Source organism: Carassius carassius, chromosome 13, assembly GCF_963082965.1.
Source record: "Carassius carassius chromosome 13, fCarCar2.1, whole genome shotgun sequence".
Classification (NCBI taxonomy): domain Eukaryota; kingdom Metazoa; phylum Chordata; class Actinopteri; order Cypriniformes; family Cyprinidae; genus Carassius; species Carassius carassius.
The window spans coordinates 26,882,627-26,909,321 of NC_081767.1; the positions used below are offsets into that span (position 1 = coordinate 26,882,627).

At 35.6% G+C, this 26,695-nt stretch overlaps 1 protein-coding gene across 5 annotated transcripts; it reads left to right on the top strand.

Annotated features, from left to right (window-relative positions):
* Nucleotides 1-26,467, top strand: LOC132156254 (protein MTSS 2-like). 5 transcript variants are annotated; one of them, XM_059565174.1, is made up of 15 exons: nucleotides 1-515; nucleotides 4,553-4,614; nucleotides 5,002-5,075; nucleotides 16,305-16,389; nucleotides 19,680-19,771; nucleotides 19,874-19,948; nucleotides 21,560-21,717; nucleotides 21,819-21,926; nucleotides 22,011-22,108; nucleotides 22,295-22,427; nucleotides 22,526-22,600; nucleotides 22,997-23,146; nucleotides 23,409-23,570; nucleotides 24,245-24,413; nucleotides 25,561-26,467. In XM_059565174.1, exons 1-15 carry the CDS (start codon nucleotides 444-446, stop codon nucleotides 26,331-26,333), a joined length of 2,286 nt encoding a protein of 761 aa, XP_059421157.1. In that variant the 5' UTR covers nucleotides 1-443; the 3' UTR covers nucleotides 26,334-26,467. The 5 variants fall into 5 exon arrangements, with proteins under 5 accessions (XP_059421157.1, XP_059421158.1, XP_059421159.1 ...); XM_059565175.1 differs by having other exon boundaries at nucleotides 23,412-23,570; XM_059565176.1 differs by lacking the exon at nucleotides 22,997-23,146.
* The last annotated feature ends 228 nt before the right edge of the window (nucleotides 26,468-26,695 follow it).

The window sequence follows — 26,695 nt, forward strand, 5'->3', positions numbered from 1 at the left end:
GATCGAATATCACGTCTGTCTTTCGCTGTATCACTCGATTCCGTTTTTCATCCACAAATCGCGGCACTGTTTAAGCTGAAGCCTCTCGTCCACGTGGATCTGACAGCACAGATTGTTAGTATGATACACAAATCGTCCTCTTTATCCTAAGCCGGGAGTTGGGAGGGGATAATCAAATCTTTTGACCCCAGCCATCATTCCCAGGATAACGGGCACAGAGCCACTCTACAGCCTCAACTGTTATTTCCTTTCGCCGACATCTGCTGCATGTTGCTCACATTTGCATCCGAAGCAACAAGAGCTCTGTATTAGGATGGTGATGGACCACTTTCAGAACAATTCCTGAAGACGAAATCAGTTTATTTGGAACAGAACATTTCATCTTTTTTTCTTTTTTTTTATTCACTGAAAGAGTATTGTAACAATCAAGAGCTTGGTGTGACATGATGGAGAGTGTGGAGAAGGAGTGCGGTGCTCTAGGTGGATTGTTTCAGGCGATCGTGAACGATATGAAGGTACCACGATTGTTTTATTGATGCAGATATTTAGCAAAAAAAGATGGTTGTGCTTTACTGCCTTTGTTTTCATCAGGGGTCCAGCTGCCTGCACCACTGATGCTGTGATTAATGGCATGGGGGTCTCCGCATGGAGGGCTTTGTTGTGAAATGAGAATTGGACCCTTTTGTAGATGTTAGTAAAACCTGCTAATTAGTGATGTATATTTCTTGTGCATTTTTTTAGATAAGCATAAAACGAATACGTAGAAGACAGAGTAAAGAGAGAGAGATAATTATTTTTTTTCACTGAATTATATAGATCTAGTTAGTAGCTTAGAAATGTTCAGAATCCTTCAGAAATTTTTTTTATCCAAAACAGAGGGCTTTTATATGAATCATGGGCAACACCCACTTTTTGGGAAATTGTTTTGATAGTCGTCTTGTACTGTATTCGCTATCTGTTATTTTACAGAGAGACTCGTGTGTAGTTTAATTTTTACAACAAGCATATAATCCCATTTTAACCTAATTCATTTTACTTGACATAGTCACAAATTTGAAAATGGTGCACTAAAAGTCTGCCTAGCTAAAAGCTGTCCAATGAGCAAAAGACATTTACCTTTATTTTGGACTCCAGTCAGAACATCTCTCAGGCTGACCCTCATATTGACTGAATGCGATGTTAATGTGCAGGGATTACGCAAAAACGGATAGAAATCCATCAGAGTGATCTTAAATGTGGAGCTCAACTAAACTCTCATTTGCTCAAAGCCCTTTTCAGTGAAGTAAAGAATAAAAAACTGCTTTTATACAGCTTTTTGTATAGAATACAGTATTTAAAATATTGGTATTCATACATATAAGAAAGCATAAGTTGTAATAGTGATGTTTATTTATGTTAACCTGTAACATTTAAACATCTCGTAGCCATCTCTCAGATATGATCTGTTTTTCCTAGCTGTTTGCGATTTTTTTGGAACGCTTTCCAGCCTGTTGAGTTGCTGGAGCAGAACCCTGTGGTTGAACGTACTGTTCCATAAATGGTTTCCATGTTCTCTTGCGGCTCCAGTAGTGAATGTATTGCTGAAAGTTGGCGTTTAAGTGAAGTTCACTGGCCAGATGCCAGATCTGGAGTTCATATATTGTGAACGGCTCCAGACTTGGCTCAAGTCCAACCCTGGCAAGGTTCAGCTTGTTTGACACGCAGTATATCAACACTCATAAAGAGGGTGCAGCTGGAGAGAGTCGTAATGTCACAGATGATGCGAGTAGGTAGGGCAATCTCCTCTTCCAAAATATTTGCATATTGTAGAATTTCATGTGGTGGAATTTCACGTGGCAGACCAAGATGCATAAAGACTTCAGAGCCGCAGCCAAAGGTTTAGGTCAGCTATTTTTTTTGCATAATATGATACAAAACACAGCAAACATATGCTGCTTTCACTTTAAAAATGAAATAAAATGGAATAAAACTAATGTTAAATTGTTAGAAATAGTAATTATATTCATCACAGGTAATGTATATATCTTTTTTTATTTATTTTGGTGTTTGCAAGCTTTTAACTGTGATAGCCTTTATGACTACAGATAAACTCAATGGCTGATATGAAAATTGACCATGCACATAACATCTTTAAGGTCACAGTTGAGTTGAAATGTTAGGACTTGTTGTCATCTTGTTGAAGGTGTTTATTGGCCACAAACTAGCATTGAGCCTAGGAAATAACAACAAAATGATTTTTTTTCTTCAAAGTCTTATCTTGCTTTGTCACTGATTCCAATCATAATACCAGAAAGTTTTTTTTTTATCTTTCATCATCAAAAAGCATGGCATTTTAATGATATTTTAATGTTTAGGAGGAAAGACCTGTTTTTAATTCTGACTAACTAATAGTGATACTGATTCAATACGAGCTGATTTGATTTTGAAATGACTGAATATCAGTTCATTTTTAAATATTTCATTACAATATTGCAGTATATTTTAAAGCAGCTCAGATTTATTAAATGTTTAAAACTGTGATGATGGAAATGTTTTTGTTCATCTAAAATGAAAAGGAAAAACAGGTCTAACATTATACTCTACATATTATTGAATTAAGCTGTTGTTGGTTACGGCCAATAAGTGAACTGATCTCAGCAACTGCAGACTGTTCTTAACCTCTTAACCTGCAACAACCTTCTTTGTTCATCTGTTTTAGACTCAATCTCCTCGTGTCCTTCTTGTCCTTGTTACTTGAAAGCTAATTAACCACCTGTGGGCTTTAAATATACCAGCTTTGACTGTTTAGAAGAGTTCGTTTTTGTATTCTATGATTTGTGTACTGTACCTTTTACAAGTTTGGGGTCAGTAAGATTTTTGTATTTATTTATTTTTAAATTATACTTTTATCCAGCATGGACATTTTAAATTGATCAAAAATGACAGTAAAGACTTTTACAGTGTTAAGTAAATGTTGTTGTTTTTTAATTCATTTTTTTTCCCGGTGTTTAACAGTTTGCATAAAAATATTAAGCAGCAGAACTTTAAAAAAAAAAATTATCAACATTGATAATAATAAGAAATGGTTCTTGATGATTTCTAATGGATCATGGACACTGAAGACTAATAATGCTGGGAATAAATGACATTGAAAAAAAAATAGTAATTTAAAAACAGCTATTTTAAATTGCATTCATTTGACGATTTCGCTGTTTTTACTTTTTGATCAAATAAATGTAGCCTTGGTGAGCATAAGAGACTTATAGGACCTACAAATTTAGAATGGTACTATATTTCTATGTGGACCAATGTTTGTTTTTTTTGTTTTTTTACTCTAGTCATATGTTTATGTTTAAACATTATCTACCATAAGCCAAAGATAGACCCCTTAACAGAGTAGAAAGAGAGGTTGTAATTTTAGCTGCACATTGAGCTGCAGAGGAAAATTACATTTTCTTCCAAAACAAAAGAAAACCTATTCCAACATCAACAAACAAAATATTTCAGACTCTCATGCATTTATTTGTTTATTTATGAGATAATAAGAAACTACTGTTTACTGTAATTTTTCTACCAGATGCCTATTGTCTCCCTATTTAGCGGTTGTCTCAGTAGAGCTGATGCCAGAATGCACTTATTCAGTGGTTTTTGACCAATTTGTTTTTACACAAATGTGTATAAAGACAAAGGATTTTAAAACACATACATTTCGAAACCTCTGCCTGAAAGATCATTTGTTCATGGTCATCAGAGACCATGCAACAACAACCTTATTCCAACCTCTCCATCCCCTTTAACAAGAGCTGTCAGCTTTCATTTTTTTTAAATGTCCCTAGGAATTTCAGTTTATTAAAGACAGACATTCTCTTGAATTGATCCAGTGGGAAAGCCTATAATGATCAGTTTATCAGCTGTTTTGTATAAAAGATGTATCTCGTTTGTGATTCCGAATGAAACTTCTTTTAGAGTTTATTGTTGTTTACAAAGGTTCTACTTGACCAAGGAAGTATTGCTGGTTAAACTAAAGGGATATTCACCCAAAAATTAAACGTTTATCGTCATTTACCCACCCTCATGTTGTTCCAAATCTGTATTTCTTTGATATTCTGAAGAATGTTGGTAATCAAACTGTTCTGATGCCCTTTGACTGGTGCCACACGGAGACATTTCAAAATGTCTTCATTTAGGTTTCAAAGAAGAAAGTAAGCCATGCAAGTTTGACATGAGAGCAAGAAGAAACCTGTTGTGAAGACACCAGAATCCTAAATTGAGGAAGAACATATGCTGGTCATTTCAACAGCATATAAAGTCATGATGACAGACAGGGTCAGCACACCTGGACAAAACTTTGCTGGTGTTCCTGTGTAGAGAATGTTCTTCTAAAACAGATGGAAGTGTGTCATGACTGTTTGTATTAAGCGAGACATCTGGTCCTCATCTGAAGTGCTTTGCTCTCTTTAGAGTTCTTTGGAGTTCTGAATGTGTCTGTTTTGGGTTACCTGTATGTGTGCAGTTTAGTGTGGTAGTTTATCTCCTTACTAACACTCTCATATGTCTTTTTTCATTCCGTTAGTTCTCATACCCAGTGTGGGAAGACTTCATTGCAAAGGCCACGAAACTACACTCCCAGCTAAGGTAATTTAACACTTCAGAAGTCTTTTATTAGTTATTTCTTTCACCTTTTTTGGAGATACTGATACTCGCCTTAGGCCTTGTTCCAAATGTCACTCTCAACCCATGCGGTCTGCCTGTGCAGTCTACATTTTGCTGCATGGGCTGTTGGGTAATAGTCTGCATCAGTGTGGGATTGACAGAAGGCCAGATGAGCACCCTTCTGAATTATAAAATGACAATTGAGACACCCTAAGGTCTGATGGTCAGTTCATGTCAAGCACTTAATTCAGGACAGAGCCTTAATCTGCATTCTCAAGATGTGAATCAGATTTTCAGGAGTCCTGTCACTGTTCCTAATCAGCACTGGCGCTGATGACTGTAAATGTTTTGCTGTTTACTCTTTCACAGAACAACAGTGTTTGCGGCTGCAGCATTTCTTGATGCTTTTCAGAAGGTGGCAGACATGGCAACCAACACGAGAGGTACATTTAAAATGTTGAGATCACAATGATCAACAGTTTTTGGGTTGCTGTAATAAACATTTGCATAGTCAAATTGCACAATTTCATCCCTATGTATGCCTTTGGAAGGAAGTTGGAAGTGGGGCTGCATGATTTTGGGAATAAAATGTGATTTTCAGCTAAATTGCAATTTTGATTTAAAATCTGATAAAAAAAAAAATCAAGTTTGCTGTGCTTGTTTGAAGGGCTGTATGATATGATTTGGACAAATTTTCATGATTATAAATCAGTGTGGTTATAAAATAATAATAATAATAATAATAATGAGAATAATAATTACTACTGCTGCTACTACTAATACTAAAAAATACAAATATAAAAATGTTAAATAAAAAATTAGTAGTTAAGAAAAAATTATGTAATAATAATTTCAGCTGGAAAATTATATTAATGCAAAATAATAAATATAAAATTACAAATATAAAAGAAAATTATATTTATCTTAGCTTCTCTTTTGAGTAGTGCTTATTACATGTGTATGAATATGGTCGGCATTTCTATGTTAAAACCACCCAAACTCAAGATGGAGTTTGTGTGGAGCAGCATTTACTGCAAATAAAGATGCTCTGAGACGTTTCAAACATTGGCAGATAATGAGTTGTAAACACAGTGTGTCGCACTTTAGTCTGAAACACATGTATTCATTTAATCAATTCGTAGCCTTTGTGACTTTGTGGACTATATTTCCATTTTATTTTGATTAATCATGCAGCTCTAGTTTACTTTCTTATGATTACATCAGAAAGGTCACTTTGGGTTTTTTCTGATAACTAGGAAATGGCTTGGGAGTCATATTTCATCATAGTTTAATTCTGCTTCTAGCTGGCTGCTATAGAGTCTCTGAAACCGAATCCTTCTGGTGGCATTAAAATCCTCTAGTTACTGCCTGCAGGGACCAGACAAGGCTAAAGAAATCTAGTCTTCATCGACATGCTTAAAGGGTGTGGGTCAGGCATAGCTTTCGGCCTAGAGCTGAATTACTCATTTGTATCTGTCTTGTATATGGTACCACATATACACAAATGCTGAATGCACTGGATCTTTACATCCTGTGTAGTGTGCGTGGGTTTGTGTGTCTTAGCGCCAACCAGCTACAGTAGACAAAGGGACCGGTTGCTATTGGCTACCAAAATCTGAAAGGTTACAGCACTTGCACAGAATCTACTGTACCTAGAGACCAGACACACATAAAAAGCTTTGGTTTTAAATATCTACTCAGTGTGGCAAAGAAATTTTGATAGAATAGTTCATTTGAGAGTTTATCAGTTAATGAACTATGATAGTGGTTTGTGCTGGTTAGACAGGCTCAATCAGGGCGATGATCCTGTCCAATAAATATTATATATAAATTATCTTTCTTAGATAAATATTATTTTTTCAGTATATTCATAAATTGTTTTTTTGTTTATTAACATGGGGACAAGAGAGCTGTCAGCGAATAAATGAGAAAACAAAGCAACTTACTTATTAAAAAAAGGTAATTCAGATATTTTGTGGTAAATTTAAAAGTAATGCATTACTTTACTAGTTACTTAGGGAAAGTAATCTGATTAGGGTACTTGTGTTACTTGTAATGCATTACCCCCAAAATTGAAATCAGCACACTTGCAGTGACAAGAGATTTAGAGACAGAAACAATATAGAGTCTATAGAGACAGACTATATCACGTTTCGGTTTGTATCTGTCTAGTAAAGGCTAATAGCAAAAGTCTTTACCCAAAAACACAGCTACCTATCCACCTTCACCCTTCTGCTCAGTTCAGAATCATTACCAGATGCCAGTGAACCAGATTGATTCCATTTGTCCTGCGGGAGCGCTTTGTTCTGCTCAGGACTCCAAACATACAGCATTGCCATAAATTAGTTCAATGAACTGTCAATACTTTTAGTGGATGGCTGTCACTGGAGCATTTTCACCTCTGACCTCTGGTCTGGCTGTTGTTTATCACTTTGCGTTGATATAAAAGTTGCAAGTAGTTACGCTATACACTATAGTGTATCAAAGAAACTTTGGGTAATGTCCTATTTTTTAAGAAAAATAATTAATTACCAGATTCTTACTTTTATGTATTTATTTTTTTGTGATGGCCTTGGTTTTTATTTTATTTTTTTTTATTTCTCCTCCAGTAGCACCACACTAAAATGATATCCACTGTACACCAATGAGAGGGCAGTATATAATCCCCAGTATTAAGTGTCAGCAACAGTAGGCAATGCGTTCTCTGTGAATTAGGGACAGGCTGGGGGCACTGACACAGCTGGAGATCTCACTAAAACACTTACATCAGACAGATTCTCATCTCACTGGCTTCCAGTGACACACATTCTTCCCCCCCATCACCCCAGTTAGCAGGCCCATAATGACACACACTCCGGACAGTCACATAACAAGCACAGCCTTTCAGTGGCCTGAATGTTTAAAGTGTTTGAATGGGAGTTTTACCTTTTTTATCCAGGTACTGTATCTTGAAAAAAAATTAACAACAATTGGTTCATGTTCATAAAAAATATATAATATAATATAATATAATATAATATAATATAATATAATATAATATAATACAGCATTTTCAATGACAGTATATGCCTCACTATTTGTATAAATAACCATTAACTGAGATTAATAAATGCTGTCTTTGAACATTAGAAACATTAACAAATGTACAACCTTGTTGTAAAGTGTTAACAGTTCATGATTCATCTTCACGATTACCTGGATGTCTCAGTTTTGAGCAGTATTAAGGTTTCATTGGAGAAACTTGTTTTTCTATACTTGCAAAGGATTGAAGTATTTGTCATGGTAAGGTCAGTTTAAGTTAAGTATTAGTAGGCTTGAGAATGTCAATACAGGGAACTTCAATATGGAAGAAAATGATATAGTCTCTCTCTCTCATACCTCTCTCTTCTATTATGACTCTCTTCCTTTGATAGCAAAGGAGTCCAGCAGTCTGGCTTGTTTGTGATGTTTATAGTCATGGCGTCATGGTCAGGTTTTTTATAGAGCAGATGTGGGCAGTCTATTAGTGCACATGTTAGACAGGCATGGAAGTGTTTGATGTCTGTGTTTGACTTGCATTTTGATGTCTGGCCTCCAAAAATAACAGCATTTGCTTGCATTCACTTCCAGTGATGAATGCTAGAGGAGGGATATTTACTGGAAAACAAATGTAATGATACATGCGTTGTTCATCTAGATCTTTATAAACACATCTAAGTCATGATGTCATATGATGTCAGTGCTTGCACTATGCATTGCACCGTCCCCTTAGTGATTTAGCTGTGTAAGTGTATAGTTGGTCCCGCAGGTAATTTCTTATGTTGTGAGAGATGCACCATGGGAGAGGGTCACAAAGCTCTCTGTCATGGGATTGGAGCGAGGTGTGTTTTAATGAAGGCTCTTGGGGCTGTATGTATTTGTGTTTTTCTCCATCTATGCTGATGACAGGCTCTTCTCAGTGTATATGAGTGTATATGTCTTTACATGGAAGGAGCTTGGAAGCGATTTCACCCGGATTGCAGTGGCGAGGTAGAGATGTGTAATCCTCTTTACCTTGTTGTGAAACACACAGACTGAGTTTGTGCATGTTAGTGTCAGTGGGACGCAGTGGGCTGCTAATCTTCTCTGCAGCTCTGGACTGGCAGATGGCATGTATCCGTTCCAGCCATCTGGAGTGTGGGGCATGGGCAAGAATTTGCCTTACTTGGCACCGGAGATTAAACTGTCAGATTCACACCTGCCACATTTCTGCCATTTCTATTAATGTACCTTTTTGTCAGGTCTGTGGGTCACCAAACAACTCCTAACTGATTTATTAAAGCACTTAGGCCTTATGTGGCCTTACTTGATGTGTTTACATTGTATGTTGGTATAATATAGATTTATCCTATTACTATAATTTATATAATAAAATAGTGCTGTATAAATATTAGCGGGTAGCATTGGACATGTACCATGACAACACAATTTTTTTTAAATATATTTATCAATGGCTTACCATACATTTTTTTTTTTTGGATATGTAACATGCCAGCACCATGGTTTTGTCAACATGGTGTCATGGTATTATCTGAGATACTGTATATCATGGTTTTATTGACATGATGATTCAGTACTAGAGCCTGACCGATATATCGGCCGGCCGATATTATCGGCCGATATAAGCTAATTGCATTTAAATCGGCATCGGCATTTATAACGGCCGATGAAACATGAGAAACAGAGTCTCATGCTTCACTCATGTTATGAGTGTTGCATAGTGTGCCCACCAGAGGGAGCTCTGCAGCTCCAGAGTTAACAACAGCGCCAGAAGTCCACTACAGAAGAAAGCGATCAGCCAAGCCACGGAGATGTAACTTACTGTTTTGACGGTGAGTCTGTCGTTCGTCATGTGAAATGATTGTAGATTTAGTTCATACCCTGTATATAAAAACTGTGTGGTAGTTCTAGCTAACGGTCCTATCATTATCACTTCTAAATATTCTGTAACATCACTTACAGCCGCTAATGCATTGCTATATTAGATAAGCCACAAAGCTAATACCATATTTATCAGTGGAAGAGCGCGAACGTTAATAGGAGGTCAAACTATAACGTTAGCCTTTAACTTATTCTTATTCTATTGCGGTGTGTTTCCCACATAATGACCGCGTAATTGGGCCTTTCACATAGGACGCGGTATGCACGGCGCTTGCCGCTGGGTTCAGCGTTGCCCTTCAGGTACAACGCGATTTGCGCTGCGCTATGGCGTAGGCGGGGTTTTAAAAACGTTTAGTGGGAGCTCTTTCATAGTCTGTTCCTCCTCCTTTCGGTCAGCAACAAACATGTATCTGTCCCGTTGTAAGAAGCGAGCGATAGCGCTAGTCCTGCTGATGAGAATTAAGAGAGAAGCAAGGAAGAAGAGGCTACCCTCAGGTCCAAAGAAAAATTTGGTGAATTCAGGCTGGTTACGTTACTCTAACGCTAATAGCTTCCTTTGTAGCAGGCCCCTTAAATGCTTGCTATTAACTTGTTTGAAGGTGGTTCTTCTTAAAATTGACAGCGGTGTGTTCATGACACTAACGTTAACCATTCAACTTCGAATTGATTCCGTAATCTTCCGGTAATAGTAGGCAAGACGATGTTCTGTGAGAGCAAATATAGTGAAGTTACACTAACTACAGTAGGTGCGTCAGAAATGATTAAACCAGAGGGGACATGTAAATAAATGTGAGCTGAACAAGCGCTTTTTTTTTACATATTGTTTCAAAGCAGCTTTACAGACATAACAGGAAAATGTTGAAATAATATTGTTAAATATAAGTAGGTAATACCTATTGCTTGACAAATAAAAAAATATATATATTTCTCATTTTTGCCTATGTAGGAGATCCCAGTTTATTATTATTATAATTCTTATGACATGAGTAATGATACATGGTGATATTATTAATACACATGCTTATTCTTTCTCTGTCTCTCTTTCTGCCTACAGATGGCTGAAAAAGGTGAATGCTGTAGCAGCAAAGTGTGGGACTACTTCTGCAAATACTTTAACTTTAGTATTATAATTTATTTACAGTACACACACAGACTGTTAAAACCAGCTTCAACTGGAAGAAAGTAAAAGTGTTAAATGTTTAAAACCAGACTGTTTTTTGATCATTAAAAAATATATACTTTTGATGTGCAATTGTTTAGTCATTGAGACTGTAATCTAAGGCTTTTTTTTAACATAGTCCATTCTGGAAAATGGTTTATACAGCCCACATACATAGAACAGGCAGATATTTTGCTATTGAATGTTGTGTAAGTGCAGTTTATAGGAAATGGGTCTAATATCCAGATTATTTTTAAAATCAAAATATCGGCTTATAAATCGGCTCTTTTTGAGTTAATATCGGCATCGGCCCCCAAAAATCCATATGGGTCGGGCTCTATTCAGTACCATGGTATTTACCATGGCAATGTTATTTTATGATGATATTATTTTTCCATGATGGTGTTATTTTCAATACTGCGAAGAATTTATCAATGGCTAACCACTGTTTTTGTATATGTATTGTGTGTTTTTTTTTTTTTTGGTAACGTGGTGCTTAATGGTTTTTTTAAACTGCATCATGGTCCATGAAAATGTTAATATTGAGTAAGATTCAATATACAATAAATTATGGTATTATTTTTCAGTACTTTGATGAGGGGAAGCTTTAAAGTTAGACAAAATGAAGAACTAACAGTTGTTAAGCTAACTTCTGCTTTTCATTATTTGTCTTTAGTAAAAGCAACCACACATTTTATATCCCTAAGTGGCTCTTATAACAGTCTTTACCACAAATATTATTCACAATAGAAAGGAAACCTGGAGTGCATTTAGAATTTTCCAGAATCAACACATTTAGTGTGGAATAAGTTACGTTCAGTTGCTGGAGACAAGCACAGACGCTTCAAAACAATATAGAGCATTAAAAGAGCAGAACACTATGTTCTACATCATAATGAAAAGGATATTACAATTAAATAGGTTCAAAATCCACGTGTCCCAGTACCCCCAGAAGTACCTCAGGAACACTTAAGTCAGATTGGGAATCAGTGATGTAAAGGAAAAGAAGATGATGAATAGCAGTCAGGGAAAGGTAAGTGATGTTATCTTTAACTCATGCCTGACTGAACTACTGTCGCCCTTAATAGAGAGACAGATGGACAGAGAGAAAGGGAGAGGAGGGGTCCATATTATGTCTGTTTTAGTCAAATATGTGAGAGTGATTTTGCTGAAGCTAGAATGTGAAGCACATCTGGTTAGAAGGTCTGCGGAGTATTTTTAGCAGCAGTGCTCTGTCCCCCAGACAGGAAGTCTTAGAGGCTGTAAACACACACGCACGCAACTCACACTAAGCCATACACACATAGGCATTCTTAATGTCCCCTCCTCATGCCAGAGAGAGTCCTGGGAAGTCTGGAGTAATTGAGAACAGATAGAGTTAAGGCAGTGGGCCAAACTCAACTTTGCTGTCACTGGCCTTCCTGTCTCCGTCTCTGTCTGTCATTTCACGTAATTCGTGCTAAAATGAACATGTGAGAGGGTTTTTTTATTGTATTTTTTATAAATACATTGAGTCCTTCTGTTTATTAGTCTGCTGGTTTATTAGATCATTATGTAGGCTAACCCTCAGAAACTTTCTTCAGAAAAAACGTGTTTTGCAGCTACAGACGTGAGAAAGAAGAGGGAAAGAGCTAGGAATGTGTTTGTTTTTGCTCGTGTGCATTTATGTTTGAGGTTAGCGTTGGGTTGTGTGAGAGTGTTTACATTAAAAGAATTGTGTATGTCAACACTTCATGTTCTCTATGATCCCACACTATAATGGCACCAAAGAGATATTTCTTAAATGTAAAGTGAATCCTCATTGGTAACACACTTTTCTAATGTGATGCATTTCCAAGTGAAATGTAGGGCCAGACTTCATTTTATCCATCAAGACTTTATTGGAGAGTCCCCATTTGATACCAGATTGGAACCAGACCAAATATGAGTTTACTAAAACAATTCCTACACTGAAAAAAAGTCAAACAAACTTGTTGTTAATTCTGGTTTAAATATGTTTTGTTCCATTTGTCTAAAAGCAAATAAACATCCCAACAGATTTTTCTTTTAAATAAACAATGTTGTTTAAATAGTATTTTCATTTGACCCTAAAGTGTTGATGTGGAGAACACTTTCTGGCTAGCTTTACTAACTGCAGAAATTATTGTAGGTTTTATTCATTTTTGGTGTTTTTAGTACATAAAAGAAAATATGATACATATTAAAATTAAAAAGACATCACAATAAACATTACTGTCTTTCAAACGTTATTTATAGTAAGTAAACTAAATTAAACATTGACTAATAAATGTTTGAGTGTTATTTTATAGCTAATTTAGTTTATGGTGAAATTCAGTTATAAAAAGTATGACTTACATTAAGTGATATTTTGGCTTATGTATTACTATAGTATGGTCTTTAAAATAAATATTCTTTTTACTTTGTAGGCATATTTTTGTCTTTGGGAAAGTATTATTAATATTAAAATATGAAAATAAAAATAATATTAAAAAAAAATTTTTTTAAACCAAACCATAAATATAATTTGAGGAAAAACAAATATATTTGGCTGTAATAAATTAGCTAACATTACAATGCAGCCTAAGTGACATTAGTTGAAAATGAAAGTCTTTTCAGGGGGAAATCAAACTGTTGCATTGCCAGCCATTCAAACAAAGCTTACAAAACATATCTTTGTGAAGATAAATTATTTTTCTCATCTCCTACCACTTGTAATCACAAAACAGTTCTTTTTAAATAGAACATGGAAATTTGATCATAATGCATATTCAATGTTATTGTGAACAATTATTCCATTCATGTTATAGTTATTCAAAGAGTTGCTCAACCTCACAAAAAATTTCATTTTCAGATGTCTCTAAGTTTAAAGTCAAAGTGAAAATGTTGTCATCATTTACTCACCTTCATGTTGTTCCAAACCTGTATGTCTTACTTCTGCAGTACATAGAATATATTTTGAAAAAATGCGTCTGTTTCTTGTTCCTATAGTGAAAGTCAGATGTTGTTGTTTTTTATTGTAGAAACAAAAATTTATTTTTTTTGAAACATGAATTTGAGTAAATGATGATAAAGTCTTCATATTTGGATGTACTATCCCTTTAAACAGTCGCTGATCACATGAGCAGTTCCTCAAGGGTTCACAGATCTGCTAAATAGCTTCCCAGTTGTGGGCAGGTGTTGGAGGCAGTAAGAGTCTGGCTGAATGGAGCATCTGAAGCCTCTGGGTCACATGATCTGAAGGAAGGCTGTGGGAGTCGTGAGTTGTCCGGTCAGGGTGGGAGGCCAGGGGACTCCTGGATACAGAAAATCTGTGAATGCTTTCAGGATGGAGCTGTCAGCTGATCCCTCAAGGGAAGGGAAGAGGATGCTGCCAGGTGTGTGAGTGTGTTTGTGTTGCATATCATTCCGACTGTAACCATGGCGTTCGGAAGGTCTGTTTTTGAAATAGAAAAGCGTTCGCTTTTGAGCAAAAGTGCAGCTGTGAGCTTTGCACTGAGCCATGCAAATAGATGTGTGTGTGTGTGTGTGTGTGTGTGTGTGTGTGCAAAGATCAATTCAGGAACAGCTCTGTTAAGTCTCAACACCAGTAGCATTGAACTTGATTTGCCTTGCCAAAGGCCTTTGAGAATAGGATGTGAGACGTGCATGCTCTTGGACAAGCACACTGTGTACTGACAGTAGGCCTTTCTCTCAGACAGACACATATGGGATGGACCTGTGGGTAAGAGCCAAATTGTACACAGGTTTTTTTTTTTTTTAGGTTTTTTTGCAGTATCTTTTCCTGAGTACAGCCATTTAAACTGAAGATCAGATGGCTGATCTTTAACCTTCCTTTCCTCTAACTGTCACCTGGTTTGGCCACCGTTCAATCTGTCAGTGTCCCACCCAATGAAAACTGCATTTGCTCCAGTTTGAAATAAGGAAAACGACTTGTTAAGTGACCATAGGTGCTTTTTATAATGCTGATTTGATAACATATATCAATAGCAAAATATATCATAATATCATATATCAATGTAAATGTCAAATGGATTACATTTGAAGCAGGGTTATTATCATTAACTAAAACCATAAAAAACATTTTCATTACTTACCTACTAAACATTTATTAATATATATATATATATAATGACAAAAACACAACAGAATTACTAAAGAATTAACTGAAATTAAAAATGAAATCAGAAATTTTTTTAAATAATATCAAATTCAAAATGTTAAAAAAAACTAGAATAGTATATCAATGATACTAAAATAACACTGGTTTGAATAACTCAAAAATCTCCAAATCTTTGTACTTTACTCATATTTGAAGAACTGACATGCCTCTTTGCAATGAACTCTTATGTAGGAGGCTGTTTGTTTTGAATGTTTTCAGTAGCTGTGTGTGTATGTGTGTTGTTGTGTGTATTTGTGTGGTTATAGGAGGGCAGGTTATTGCCGGCCTCTCCCATTCTCTCCTGTAATAATGGTGTTTAGGAAACATGAGCAGACAGGAAAGGCAGATACAGAGTGGAAGAATGGAGGGATATCCCTTTACCGGGTTCCCTCCTTTTCCCTTTGGACCTGGCTGGATGAAGATCTACTCCTGTCTTATTGCACACACACACAAATGTATATTTGTTGTACAAAAACAGTCTTTGACTACTGCAGAAGTAAATAAGACATACAGTTTGAAACAATATGAAGGTCAATAAATGATGTCAACATTTTCACTTTGACTTTGATCTTGGAGACATCATCTGAGAATGAAAATCATTTGGGAGGTTGAGCAACTCGTTGCATAACTATAACATGCATGGAATAATTGTTCACAATAACATTGAATATGCATTAAGATCTGTGCAATCACATCTTTTGTAAGATTTTAAAAAAAATATTAATATTCAGAATCTTCTTATTATTTGCCAATAAAAATGCATTTCTTTTATCCACATATTAAACAAATCATTGGAGGATCATAACCAAAACCAGAATCATTTAGTTCTTTATGTTTCCAATTCCTATTTATCATAATCAATCAGATGTCCCCTTATTTCCACTGGCCCCTTGAACTCTGTAAGTGGAGACTTTGTCCCATCTAGCCTGTGTAACCTACTGGCCCTCATACTAACAGAGTTCAGTCTCATCAGATCTGGCTGTGAGATTGGGGGAAATCTTGGCTGAGCTGGTTGTGTTGAGGCCCGGGCAGGCAAGGCTTTATAGCTTAAGACCCCACTTTAATTACACTTGGCAGGAGAGGAAAGTTAACACCACTAAGTAATTGTGTTCAAGGTCACCAAGCAAGTGAGCACTTCTTGATGGATCAGAACCATTCCCTTTGGCAAATGTTCAATTTGTCCTATTTGAAGTTTTGTCTCTTGGGAATATGGTGCAATTGTCTTGCATTTATTACTAAGCACATACTTTTTCCCTTTTATGGGCCTGCTTTTGTGTTCCTGATTAGGTTGCCTGCATTTTTATATGTTCGATTTAAATCTATATGTGGACAAGTTTGTCTACTGTTTTCAAAAATATTGTCTCATGCTGTCAATGCTCAAGTTACACTCGGGTTACAAAATGTTCTTTTTTGATATCCACCTCCTCTTTTAACATTGATTTGTCTTGTTGTTAGGTGCCACCAGAGATATCGGCTCAGCTTTGACCCGGATGTGCATGCGACACCGCAGCATCGAGGCCAAACTGCGGTACTTCTCCAAGTGAGTGATCGACCTATCCATGGCATGATTACTTCATGCTTTGCTCCCTGCCAGTCAGACGGCACAGACTGGATTTTATATTGATTTTCCACTGTGGAGATAAGCAAACATTCATAGCTCAATCAGCCTGCTCTAAGGCTTTAATGTTTTGTCTTCAGAGAGACCAAATTATCTCACAGCTCATAGATTTCAAATGCTGACCTTAAAGGAATAGTTTACCAAAAAGTGAATATTTTCTTATATCAAACTCACCCTTATTTCATTCCAAACGACTTTATTTTGTGGAACAAGAAAAGGAGATATCAAGCAAAATCTTCACACTGCTCCTTTTTCTATATTTTTAATTCATACAGGAACCATATAGTTATATAACCATATACTGTTTTTATAGCCATATACTGTTTTTGTTGTACATACTGTATGTGTGTGTGTGTGTGTGTCTGTACACTACTGGTCAAAATTTTAAGTAATTTAAGTTTTTGAAAAAAGTATTTTATGCTAATTAAGTCTGCATTTATTTGATAAACAGTAATACTGCAAAATATTACAATTTAAAAGACCAGCTTTCTATTTTAATATATTTTAAAATGTAATCTGTTTCTGTGATGGCAGAGCTGAATTTTCAGCAGCCATTACTCCAGTCTTCAATGTCATTCATCATTCGAATATGTTGATTTGATGCTTGAGAGATATTTATTTTTATCAGTGTTGAAAACAGTTTTTGCTTCTTACTCTTTTTGTGTAAACCATGATGCACTACCATTTAAATGTTGGGTTAAGTTATGTTTTCAAATAAATTCTGTTCTTTTGATCTTTCAGTCCATCAAAGAATCCAGAAACAAAACGTTTAATGGTTTCTGTTTTCAACATTGATAATAATAAATAACTAAAATTTTTCACCACTGAAAATAAATATGAACCATCATTCTAAATTGTGATATATATATATATATATATATATATATATATATATATATATGTATGTATATAAATATATATACAGTACAGACCAAAAGTTTGGAAACATTACTATTTTTAATGTTTTTGAAAGAAGTTTCTTCTGCTCATCAAGCCTGCATTTATTTGATCAAAAATACAGAAAAAATAATAATATTGTGATATATTATTACAATTTAAAATAATTGTTTTTTAAATGTATTATACTTTAAATTATCATTTATTTCTGTGATGCAAAGCTGAATTTCACTGAATTATCACATGATCCTTTAGAAATCATTCTAATATGATGATTCATTATCAAAGTTGGAAACAGTTCTGCTGCTTAATATTTTTTCAGAACATGTGATACTTTTTTAGGATACTTTGATGAATAAAAAGTAAAATATATATATATATATGTTATTAAAATATAAATATTTTGTAATAACAATATACACTACTGGTCAGTAATTTGGGGTCAGTAATTTTTTTTTCTTTCTTTTCTTTTAAATAAAATCAATACTTTTATTCAGCAAGGATGTGTTAAATTGATAAAAAGTGATAGTAAAGAAAATATATTATTAGAATATATATTATTAGAAAAAAATTTTTTTGAATAAATGCAGTTCTTTTTAACCTTTTATTCATTAAATATATTAGACAGCAGAACTGTTTCCAACACTCATAATAAATCAGAATATTAGAATGATTTCTAAATGATCATGTGATAGACTGGATGTTGCATGTGACACTGAAGGCTGGAGTACTGTATATATATATATATGTGTGTGTGTGTGTGTGTGTGTGTGTGTGTGTGTGTGTACAGGTGCTGGTCATATAACTATAATATCATCAAAAAGTTGATTTATTTCACTAATTCCATTCAAAAAGTGAAACTTGTATATTATATTCATTCATTACACACAGACTGATATGTTTCAAATGTTTATTTCTTTTAATTTTGATGATTATAACTGACAACTAAGGAAAATCCCAAATTCAGTATCTCAGAAAATTAGAATGTTGTGAAAAGGTTCAATATTGAAGACACCTGGTGCCACACTCTAATCAGTTAATTAACTCAAAACACCTGCAAAGACCTTTAAATGGTCTCTCAGTCTAGTTCTGTAGACTACACAATCATGGGGAAGACTGCTGAATTGACAGTTGTCCAAAAGACGACCATTGACACCTTGCACAAGGAGGGCAAGACACAAAAGGTCACAGCAAAAGAAACTGGCTGTTAACAGAGCTCTGTGCCCAAGCACATTAATGCTTGAGGTCCAGTGTAAAGTTTCCACATCAGTGATGGTTTGGGGTGCCATGTCATCTGCTGGTGTTGGTCCACTGTGTTTTCTGAGGTCCAAGGTCAACACAGCCGTATACCAGGAAGTTTTAGAGCACTTCATGCTTCCTGCTGCTGACCAACTTTATGGAGATGCAGATTTAATTTTCCAACAGGACTTGGCCCCAGCACACAGTGACAAAGCTTCCAGTACCTGGTTTAAGGACCATGGTATCCCTGTTCGTAATTGGCCAGCAAACACGCCTGACCTTAACCCCATAGAAAATCTATGGGGTATTGGGAAGAGGAAGATGTGATATGCCAGACCCAACAATGCAGAAGAGCTGAAGTCCACTATCAGAGCAACCTGGGCTCTCATAACACCTGAGCAGAGCCACAGACTGATCGACTCCATGCCACGCCGCATTGCTGCAGTAATTCAGGCAAACGGAGCCCCAACTAAGTATTGAGTGCTGTACATGCTCATACTTTTCATGTTCATACTTTTCAGTTGGCCAATATTTCTAAAAATCCTTTCTTTATATTGGTCTTAAGTTATATTCTAATTTTCTAAGATACTGAATTTGTGATTTTCCTTAATTGTCAGTTATAATCATCAAAATTAAAATAAACATTTGAAATATATCAGTCTGTGTGTAATGAATGAATATAATATACAAGTTACACTTTTTGAATGGAATTAGTGAAATAAATCAACTTTTTGATGATATTCTAATGATATGACCAGCACCTGTATGTATTTATATATGTGTAAATATATGTAATATCACAATATTATGGTTTTTCCTGTATTGTTTTATAAAAAAAATGCTGCCTTGAGCATGAGATTTTTTTCCAAAAACATTGAAACATTTTAATTATTCTAAATTTTGACCAGTAGTATAATCATAATTCATGTATATTTTGCATATAATCATAGAGTTTTGCCTGTTTCATTATTATAATTTTTTTCTTCTTTAAATAATACTGTGATGTTGGATGACCATTTTAAATACTGTATTATTTCTGTTGTTTAATTGCTTGCCATTTTTACATTTACACTCAGTGCTCTAATGGAAAAAATGATTGCCCCACTCCAAGACAAGATAGAAGAGTGGAAGAAAACAGCCGCGCTGCTTGATAAAGACCATGCCAAAGGTGGAACTGACTCATCAGAGTTGTCAATATGCAAACCTGGTTATACTCGCTGTCACTATACTACTAATGTCTGTGAATCTAAACCTTCCTTCTGTTCACCAGAGTACAAGCGCTCTAGGCAGGAAATCAAGAAGAAGTCATCTGACACAATAAAGCTGCAGAAGAAAGCCAGAAAAGGTCAGTCTTTTTGTTCTCTCTGTCAGCACAGTGATTTCTTCTCTTGATCACACTCTCTCTCTGTGTTATTTTCAGAGGATTACTGCATTTGGTATGTTTAATAATTTGTGAAATTGTGTCGTGCTGGGATCTTTTCTTACTCACCCACTTCACTTGCATGCTTACTTTTTCTGATGCCAAGATTAATTAGGTCAAATACAGATGATAAAATTCAAGAGTTGGATCAAAATGTCATGGTAGCCCTATTGAATCAGATGATGGTGAACTCTACTACTATCTAAATGAAGAATACTTCCATAGCGTTTGTTTGATTTTAAAGGAATAGTTCACCCAAAAATGAATATTCTGTCATTATTTACTCACTCTCTGACATTCTTTCTAATGTGGGACATAAAAAGAAGATATTTTGAAGAATGTTGAATGGAAAAGTGTATAATTAGGCAATGTATCATAAATGTTGTGAGGCAACAGACTTGCCTGTGATTACGTTCCTTTGCATTCCCTCACACCTTTGCATTTCTTCAAGGCAATGCTATTTTTCTCTCTGTCTTTCATACTGATTGGCTTGGCTTCTGCTTATAAACTATAGAACTACCAGGTATGTATTCAGGCAGTTCCATCATAGTTCATAACGTTCAGCATGACTAACATAGATTTCATTTCGTCCAAGGCGTTTTGCGTGTGTTTTAATGAGAATGTTTTAGTTTCCTTTTCAAACACAAATTGGGATTGTTTGCAAAGCGTGTTCATCTCATTGTCATTCTTTCCATCAGACATAATAACATCTGTGTTGTGAAATCACAATGTACAATCATGCAATATTTGCAGTGTGTTTAGGTTCGTAGCATCGACTCTGTCATTTATTTTCATTATATGGTCATGAATGTTTCCTTGCATGAAGTCTGACAATGCCTGGTTGCTGTGTTGACATTATCCACCCTAATCTGTCTTTGGTTGTGTTGCCCCATGGGACATCTGTGTTGACATCTACATTAAACATTTCATGTGTTAAAAATGCTACATTGAGCCTTCTCAGATTATCCCATTTTTTATATTGGTCTACACAACTGTTCATAACTTTGGGGAATTTTTTTTATGTTTTTAAAAGAATTATCTTATGTTCACCAAGGCTGCATTTATTTGATCAAAAATCCTGTTAAAAGCAAAATTGCTATTTAAAAATCTTTTTAAATGTTTTAAAAATTTTAAAATGTAATTTATTGCTGATGATGTCATTACTTCAGTCTTCAGTGTCACATGATCCTTCAGAAATCATTCTAACGTGATGATTTGGTGCTCTAGAAACATTATTATTAGCGCTGAAAACAGTTATGTTGTTTAATGTTTAGTCAAAATCATGATATATTTTTTTTCAGGAAGTTAAAAAGAACAGCCTTTATTTGAAACATTTTTGGTAGCATTGTAAAAGTTTCTTTTGTCTTAAATGTCTCTTTTGATCAATTTAATGTATCATTGCTGAATAATTCTTTTTTATTTTTTAATCTTTCTTACCCCAGATTTTGAAAAGTAGTGTAATTTTCCTATAATGAATTGTTCATCCAAACGCTGCTTTATAGCCTCTCACGGTATCTCTCTTTCTCTTCATCTCAGGTCGAGGAGGACTGAAGCCACAGCTGGACATTGCCATGCAGGATGTGAGTGACATGTACCTTCTGATGGAGGAGACTGAGAAGCAGGCTGTGCGCCGAGCCCTCCTGGAGGAAAGGGGGCGCTACTGCACCTTCATCAGCTTCCTGCAGCCTGTAGTGGTGAGAATGAAAGGCTCTGGGTCTGAAGTTACTTCTAGATAATATATTTTAATTTATTTATAAAGAATTTACAATAAAGTGGCATTAACCTCTTTCCTTAGATTGGTGAAATTGCCATGCTGGGAGAGGCCACTCACCTCCAGGCCATTATTGATGACCTCACTGTGTTGACCACTGACCCACATAAACTCCCAGAGGCCAGTGAACAGGTGCTTAAACACATTTATGAAAAGCATTTAACAAACCTGCACGAACAGATGATAATAATGACATATTATTTTGATTTCCACTAGGTGATTTTGGATCTTAAGGGGTCTGACTACAACTGGTCCTACCAGACCCCACCTTCTTCTCCCAGTAGTGTTGGCTCCAGGAAGAGCAGCCTTTGCAGGTGCTTGTCTCATCATTTTTAACAGAATTAAGATTTTGCATTTACTAAAGTTAAAGTTACTACCATTTTATAATGAGATTATTAAGCCATATGTAGTCAACAATTCTCAGTTACATTTGGATATTCTTATTTGGTTATTTGCTAGTTTCAAGAATAAAACTAATGAGTTCTTTGTTTTCCTCTCAGTTTGGTGCATCTGCCACCAGGCAGCAGCCATCGTTTGAGCAGCATCTCTTCTCATGATTCTGGTTTTGTCTCTCAAGATGCCAATGTGCACTCCAAACCTCCCTCCCCCATGCCGTCTGACATCACTAGCCAGGTCTTTGTCAGTTCATCTGGTGTTTTGTTTTTGTCTGTTTCATTTCATGCTTATTTCCACATCCATTTCACTGATCTGTAACTATCTTTGGTAAACAGAAGTCAACCAGTTCTGCATCCTCAGAGGCTTCAGAAACCTGCCAGTCAGTCAGTGAGTGTGGCTCTCCCACAATAGTAAGTATTAATATCAGTCAGGAAATGTCATTAATACATTATTTGATTAATTAATCTCCTTGCCCCCAACATCTTAAACTTTCATGAATGAGCTCAATTGAATGAGTTAAATTGACATAATTCTGCTGTCATTATTTCTTTTTCATAATTTGCACTTAAGTTATCATATTCCTTTGATTTAACACTTTTAAGCAAAATGTCAATATACGATATAGTATCATATATATATATATATATATATATATATATATATATATATGTATGCATAAAAAGGGTACATTTAACCGATTTGTTTTGTATATTATTTTTTGTATGTTATTTGGTGTGGGTATTTACTGAAGCTCATGTAATGATCTCTGAATTTGATTGGGCCATCCTGTCATTCCGTTTCCACAGTTCGGCTCATCCTTTGCTACCTTCCGTCCTGCTCACTGTTTTATTGACTCCATCAGGCCTCACTCTTACATACTTCCTGCGTCTCCTTCTTATAATCAATCCCCAGGATCAAATTCCCCTTCACCCACATCAAAGATTCCTTACTGGAAGGTCTGTTTTTCATTTTGACCATTCGTTCAGCCTTTATTTGCTTTATTATGTTCTGTTATTCTTTACAAAACATGATTAGTTTAAATTTTTTTTAACCTCCCATTTAAATTGTTTATCATCTGCTTTTCACTATTAACCAACATCCTTACATTTGCTGGTTATTTTTGCGGATTAAAAAAAAACATCTACTAAAAAAGCAGGCTGTGTCCTATTCTGATTATATTTCCATAACCTTAAAAAAAAAAACAATTTCCTCTTGCAGCAGGACTGGTCGATGGCAGGTCACTATGAGCAGACAGTTGTGACCGGGCAGCGCAGGACTGAGGCAGCAGAGCCCTCTGCTGGAGTGGGAGGAAATGGAATAATTCACCCTGAGGATCCTTATAGGCTGGCTAGGATGAATTCTAAAGACATCACTGCCAAGGTATTGAGAATTGATTTTTAATATAAAATTGAGAACTTTATGATTTTATTAGTTTCTTTGTTTTATAAATATAATTATATTCACTACCAAAAGGCAAGAAAAATGCAAATTCTGATTTTTCTAACGTGTTTAAAGGATCCTCTTATCTTCACGAAGGCTACAGTTATTTGATAAAAAAAATACAGTAAAAACAGTAATATTGTGAAATATCATTACAATTTTAAAATACCTGTTTTCAATTTTAATATAATTTAAAATGTAATTCATCCCCGTTACGGCAAAGCTGAATTGCCATTACTCCAGTCTTTAGTGTCACATGATCCTTCAGAAATCATTCTAATACACTGATTTGTTGCCAGTTATTATTGGTACTCAATTATTAATAATCATTCCTATGATTATTAGGATTATCAGTGTTGAAAACTGTGCCATTTAATATTTTGGTGGAAATTTTAGGATTTTTGATGAATTAAAGATTCAAAAGAAGAACAATTATTCGAAATTGAAATCTTTTGGAACATTATACTTGTCTTAACTGTCACCTTTGTGATCAATTGAATACATCATTGCTGAATAAAATTATGTTTTTTATCTTAATAATCCCAAACTGTTGAATGGTAGTATATCACGGTCTCCACAAAAATACTTGACTTCTTTCTCTCTTTTTCTCTTAGCATGGTAAGCCAGTGTCATCCGCTGCTAGTGAGCTGGCTATGGTTCTGACTCGTGGGCTTAGTATAGAACAGCAGCAGAAGAGCAGCTGTGACTCTCTGCAGTACTCCAGTGGATACAGCACACAGAACACGACACCATCATGTTCAGAAGATACTATCCCTTCACAGGGTAATATACACACACACAGACAAACACTTTAAATACAGGTGCACATTAGGTACAACATTTACAACACTTGTCCATTTCATTTAGAGAAAAATACATATTTACAAAAGCAAAGATTTCCAACAGGCTCTTGTTCAAAAACTAGTCAGAACTAAACAACAAAAGTGACCAATTTGGATTGCTGTAAAAGGCAACAACTCTATACAGCTTACAAATAATGCCCCTCACTAGATGCAAATGTTGTTAAGCTAACAAAACAATACTGTAATAAACATAAAATGCCATTTAATCTAATCATAAAAATTTAATGAATAATTTTGAATAGATATAACAATTTCTGTTGATATTTTTTAGTATGAAGGAACTATAAGTACACTACTTATCGAAAGTTTGGGATCAGTTATTTTAGTAAAGATGCATTAAATAGTTCAAAAGTGACAGCAAAAAAGTGTATAATATTACAGAAGATTTCCTTTTCAAATAAATGCTTGTTCTTTTGAGGTTCATCCTGAAAATAATCATTGTCCACAATACTGTAAGGCGGCACAACTTTTTTTTTTTTTTTTTTTTACATTGATAATAAGAAATGTGTCTTTCTTGAACACCAACAAATTAGAAAGGTTTCTGAAGGATCATGTGACACTGAAGAATGCAGTAATGACTGCTGAAAATTCACCTTTGCCAGCACAGGAATAAATTACTTTTTCTTTTAATATTTTAAAAATAGAAAACAGGTATTTTAAATTGTAAAATTAGATCAGAATTGTACCATTTTACTGTATGTTTGATAGCAAAAGAGACTTATTTTTTTAAAAAAAACCTACTACATAATTTTTTAAAAACTACGTTTAAAAAAAAAAAAACTAAAAAACGTACTAAACCTATTGGTAGTGTACAATTTCACCAAAACAAGGTATCTTATTTTCTGGAACAGCTGTTGAGTGTTGGAGTGTGCTTATGAGGCTTTAAAATACTGCCCAAATAGGCTGCAAATCTCACTCATGTTTTGAAACAGCCACATTTTTAGCAATTTATTAAACTGTTATCAATTAATTAGAGACCTATAACAGACACAAAAACAATCCACTGCATGAAGACGGTGTTTGTAAGGCAGAGAGAGTTGAGTACTCTTCCCATTTTCTCTTTGCAGGATCGGAATATGATTGTTATTCCGTGAATGGGGATGCTTATAACGATGCCTACACAGAATTTGACAAGTCCTGCACCGTCCCTCGCCATAGCAACCTGGCTCAGAACTACCGCCGTATGATCCAGACCAAGCGGCCCGCCAGCACCGCAGGGCTGCATGGAGCACTGGCTGCCCAGGGAGCCCCAACAACCAATGGGAAAGGAAGAGGAAGTGGTGTCATAGCCTCAGGAACAGCCACCATTCGTAGAACCCCTTCATCTAAAACCAATGTGAGACGCACCCCATCCAGTGTGGGTCCCATCCCTATTCGACCACCTATCGTCCCTGTAGAGACCCCGACTGTCCCAGACTCACCTGGATTCCCCAGCTCTCCTCTTGTGCACAATGGAACTGAGGAAAACCTGTACAGTGACGAATCGTTAGAAATTCTGGACTACAAAGCTTCTCCCAAGCGAATGAGTCTACCAACGTGGGGAGCTGGTGGTGGAAGTGTCTACGCCCAGCAAACTGGAGCTGCGGGATTCACTTCAGAAGAAGAGCAGATGCTTGCCGCCAATCGCCATAGTCTGGTGGAGAAGATTGGAGAGCTGGTCGCTAATGCTCACGCACTCTGTGAGGGCCAGTTCCCATTTCCCACAGATTCTCAGGCCAGCCAGGGCCACCATCATCAAGGGCATGAGCAGGAAGGAGAAGACATGTTGAAGACCATCCGCAGAGGAGTGCGACTCAGGAAAGCAACCTGCAATGACAGATCAGCACCGAGGGTTTTGTGATAGTTTAGTACCACTTACCCTGCTAAGTCTATTGTTACAGACTCTCCAAATAAAGAGTAGCAATATATTATATGGAAATATAAGATGGTGTTTTTTTTATAATTTAGTGTTAAAATCTGCCATCTAACAACTACAACCCGAATTCCGAAAAAGTTGGGACGTTTTTTAAATTTTAATAAAATGAAAACTAAAGGAATTTCAAATCACATGAGCCAATATTTTATTCACAATAGAACATAGATAACGTAGCAAATGTTTAAACTGAGAAATTTTACACTTTTATCCACTTAATTAGCTCATTTAAAATTTAATGCCTGCTACAGGTATCAAAAAAGTTGGCACGGGGGCAACAAATGGCTAAA

Bases quoted from the DNA above. Each gene is read 5' to 3' on its own strand.
- LOC132156254 (XM_059565174.1), top strand. From the start codon at position 444: ATGATGGAGAGTGTGGAGAAGGAGTGCGGTGCTCTAGGTGGATTGTTT. The intron at 5,076-16,304 runs GTACATTTAAAA...TCTTGTTGTTAG, and splicing joins CATGGCAACCAACACGAGAG to GTGCCACCAGAGATATCGGC. The intron at 22,601-22,996 runs GTAAGTATTAAT...CCGTTTCCACAG, and splicing joins AGTGTGGCTCTCCCACAATA to TTCGGCTCATCCTTTGCTAC.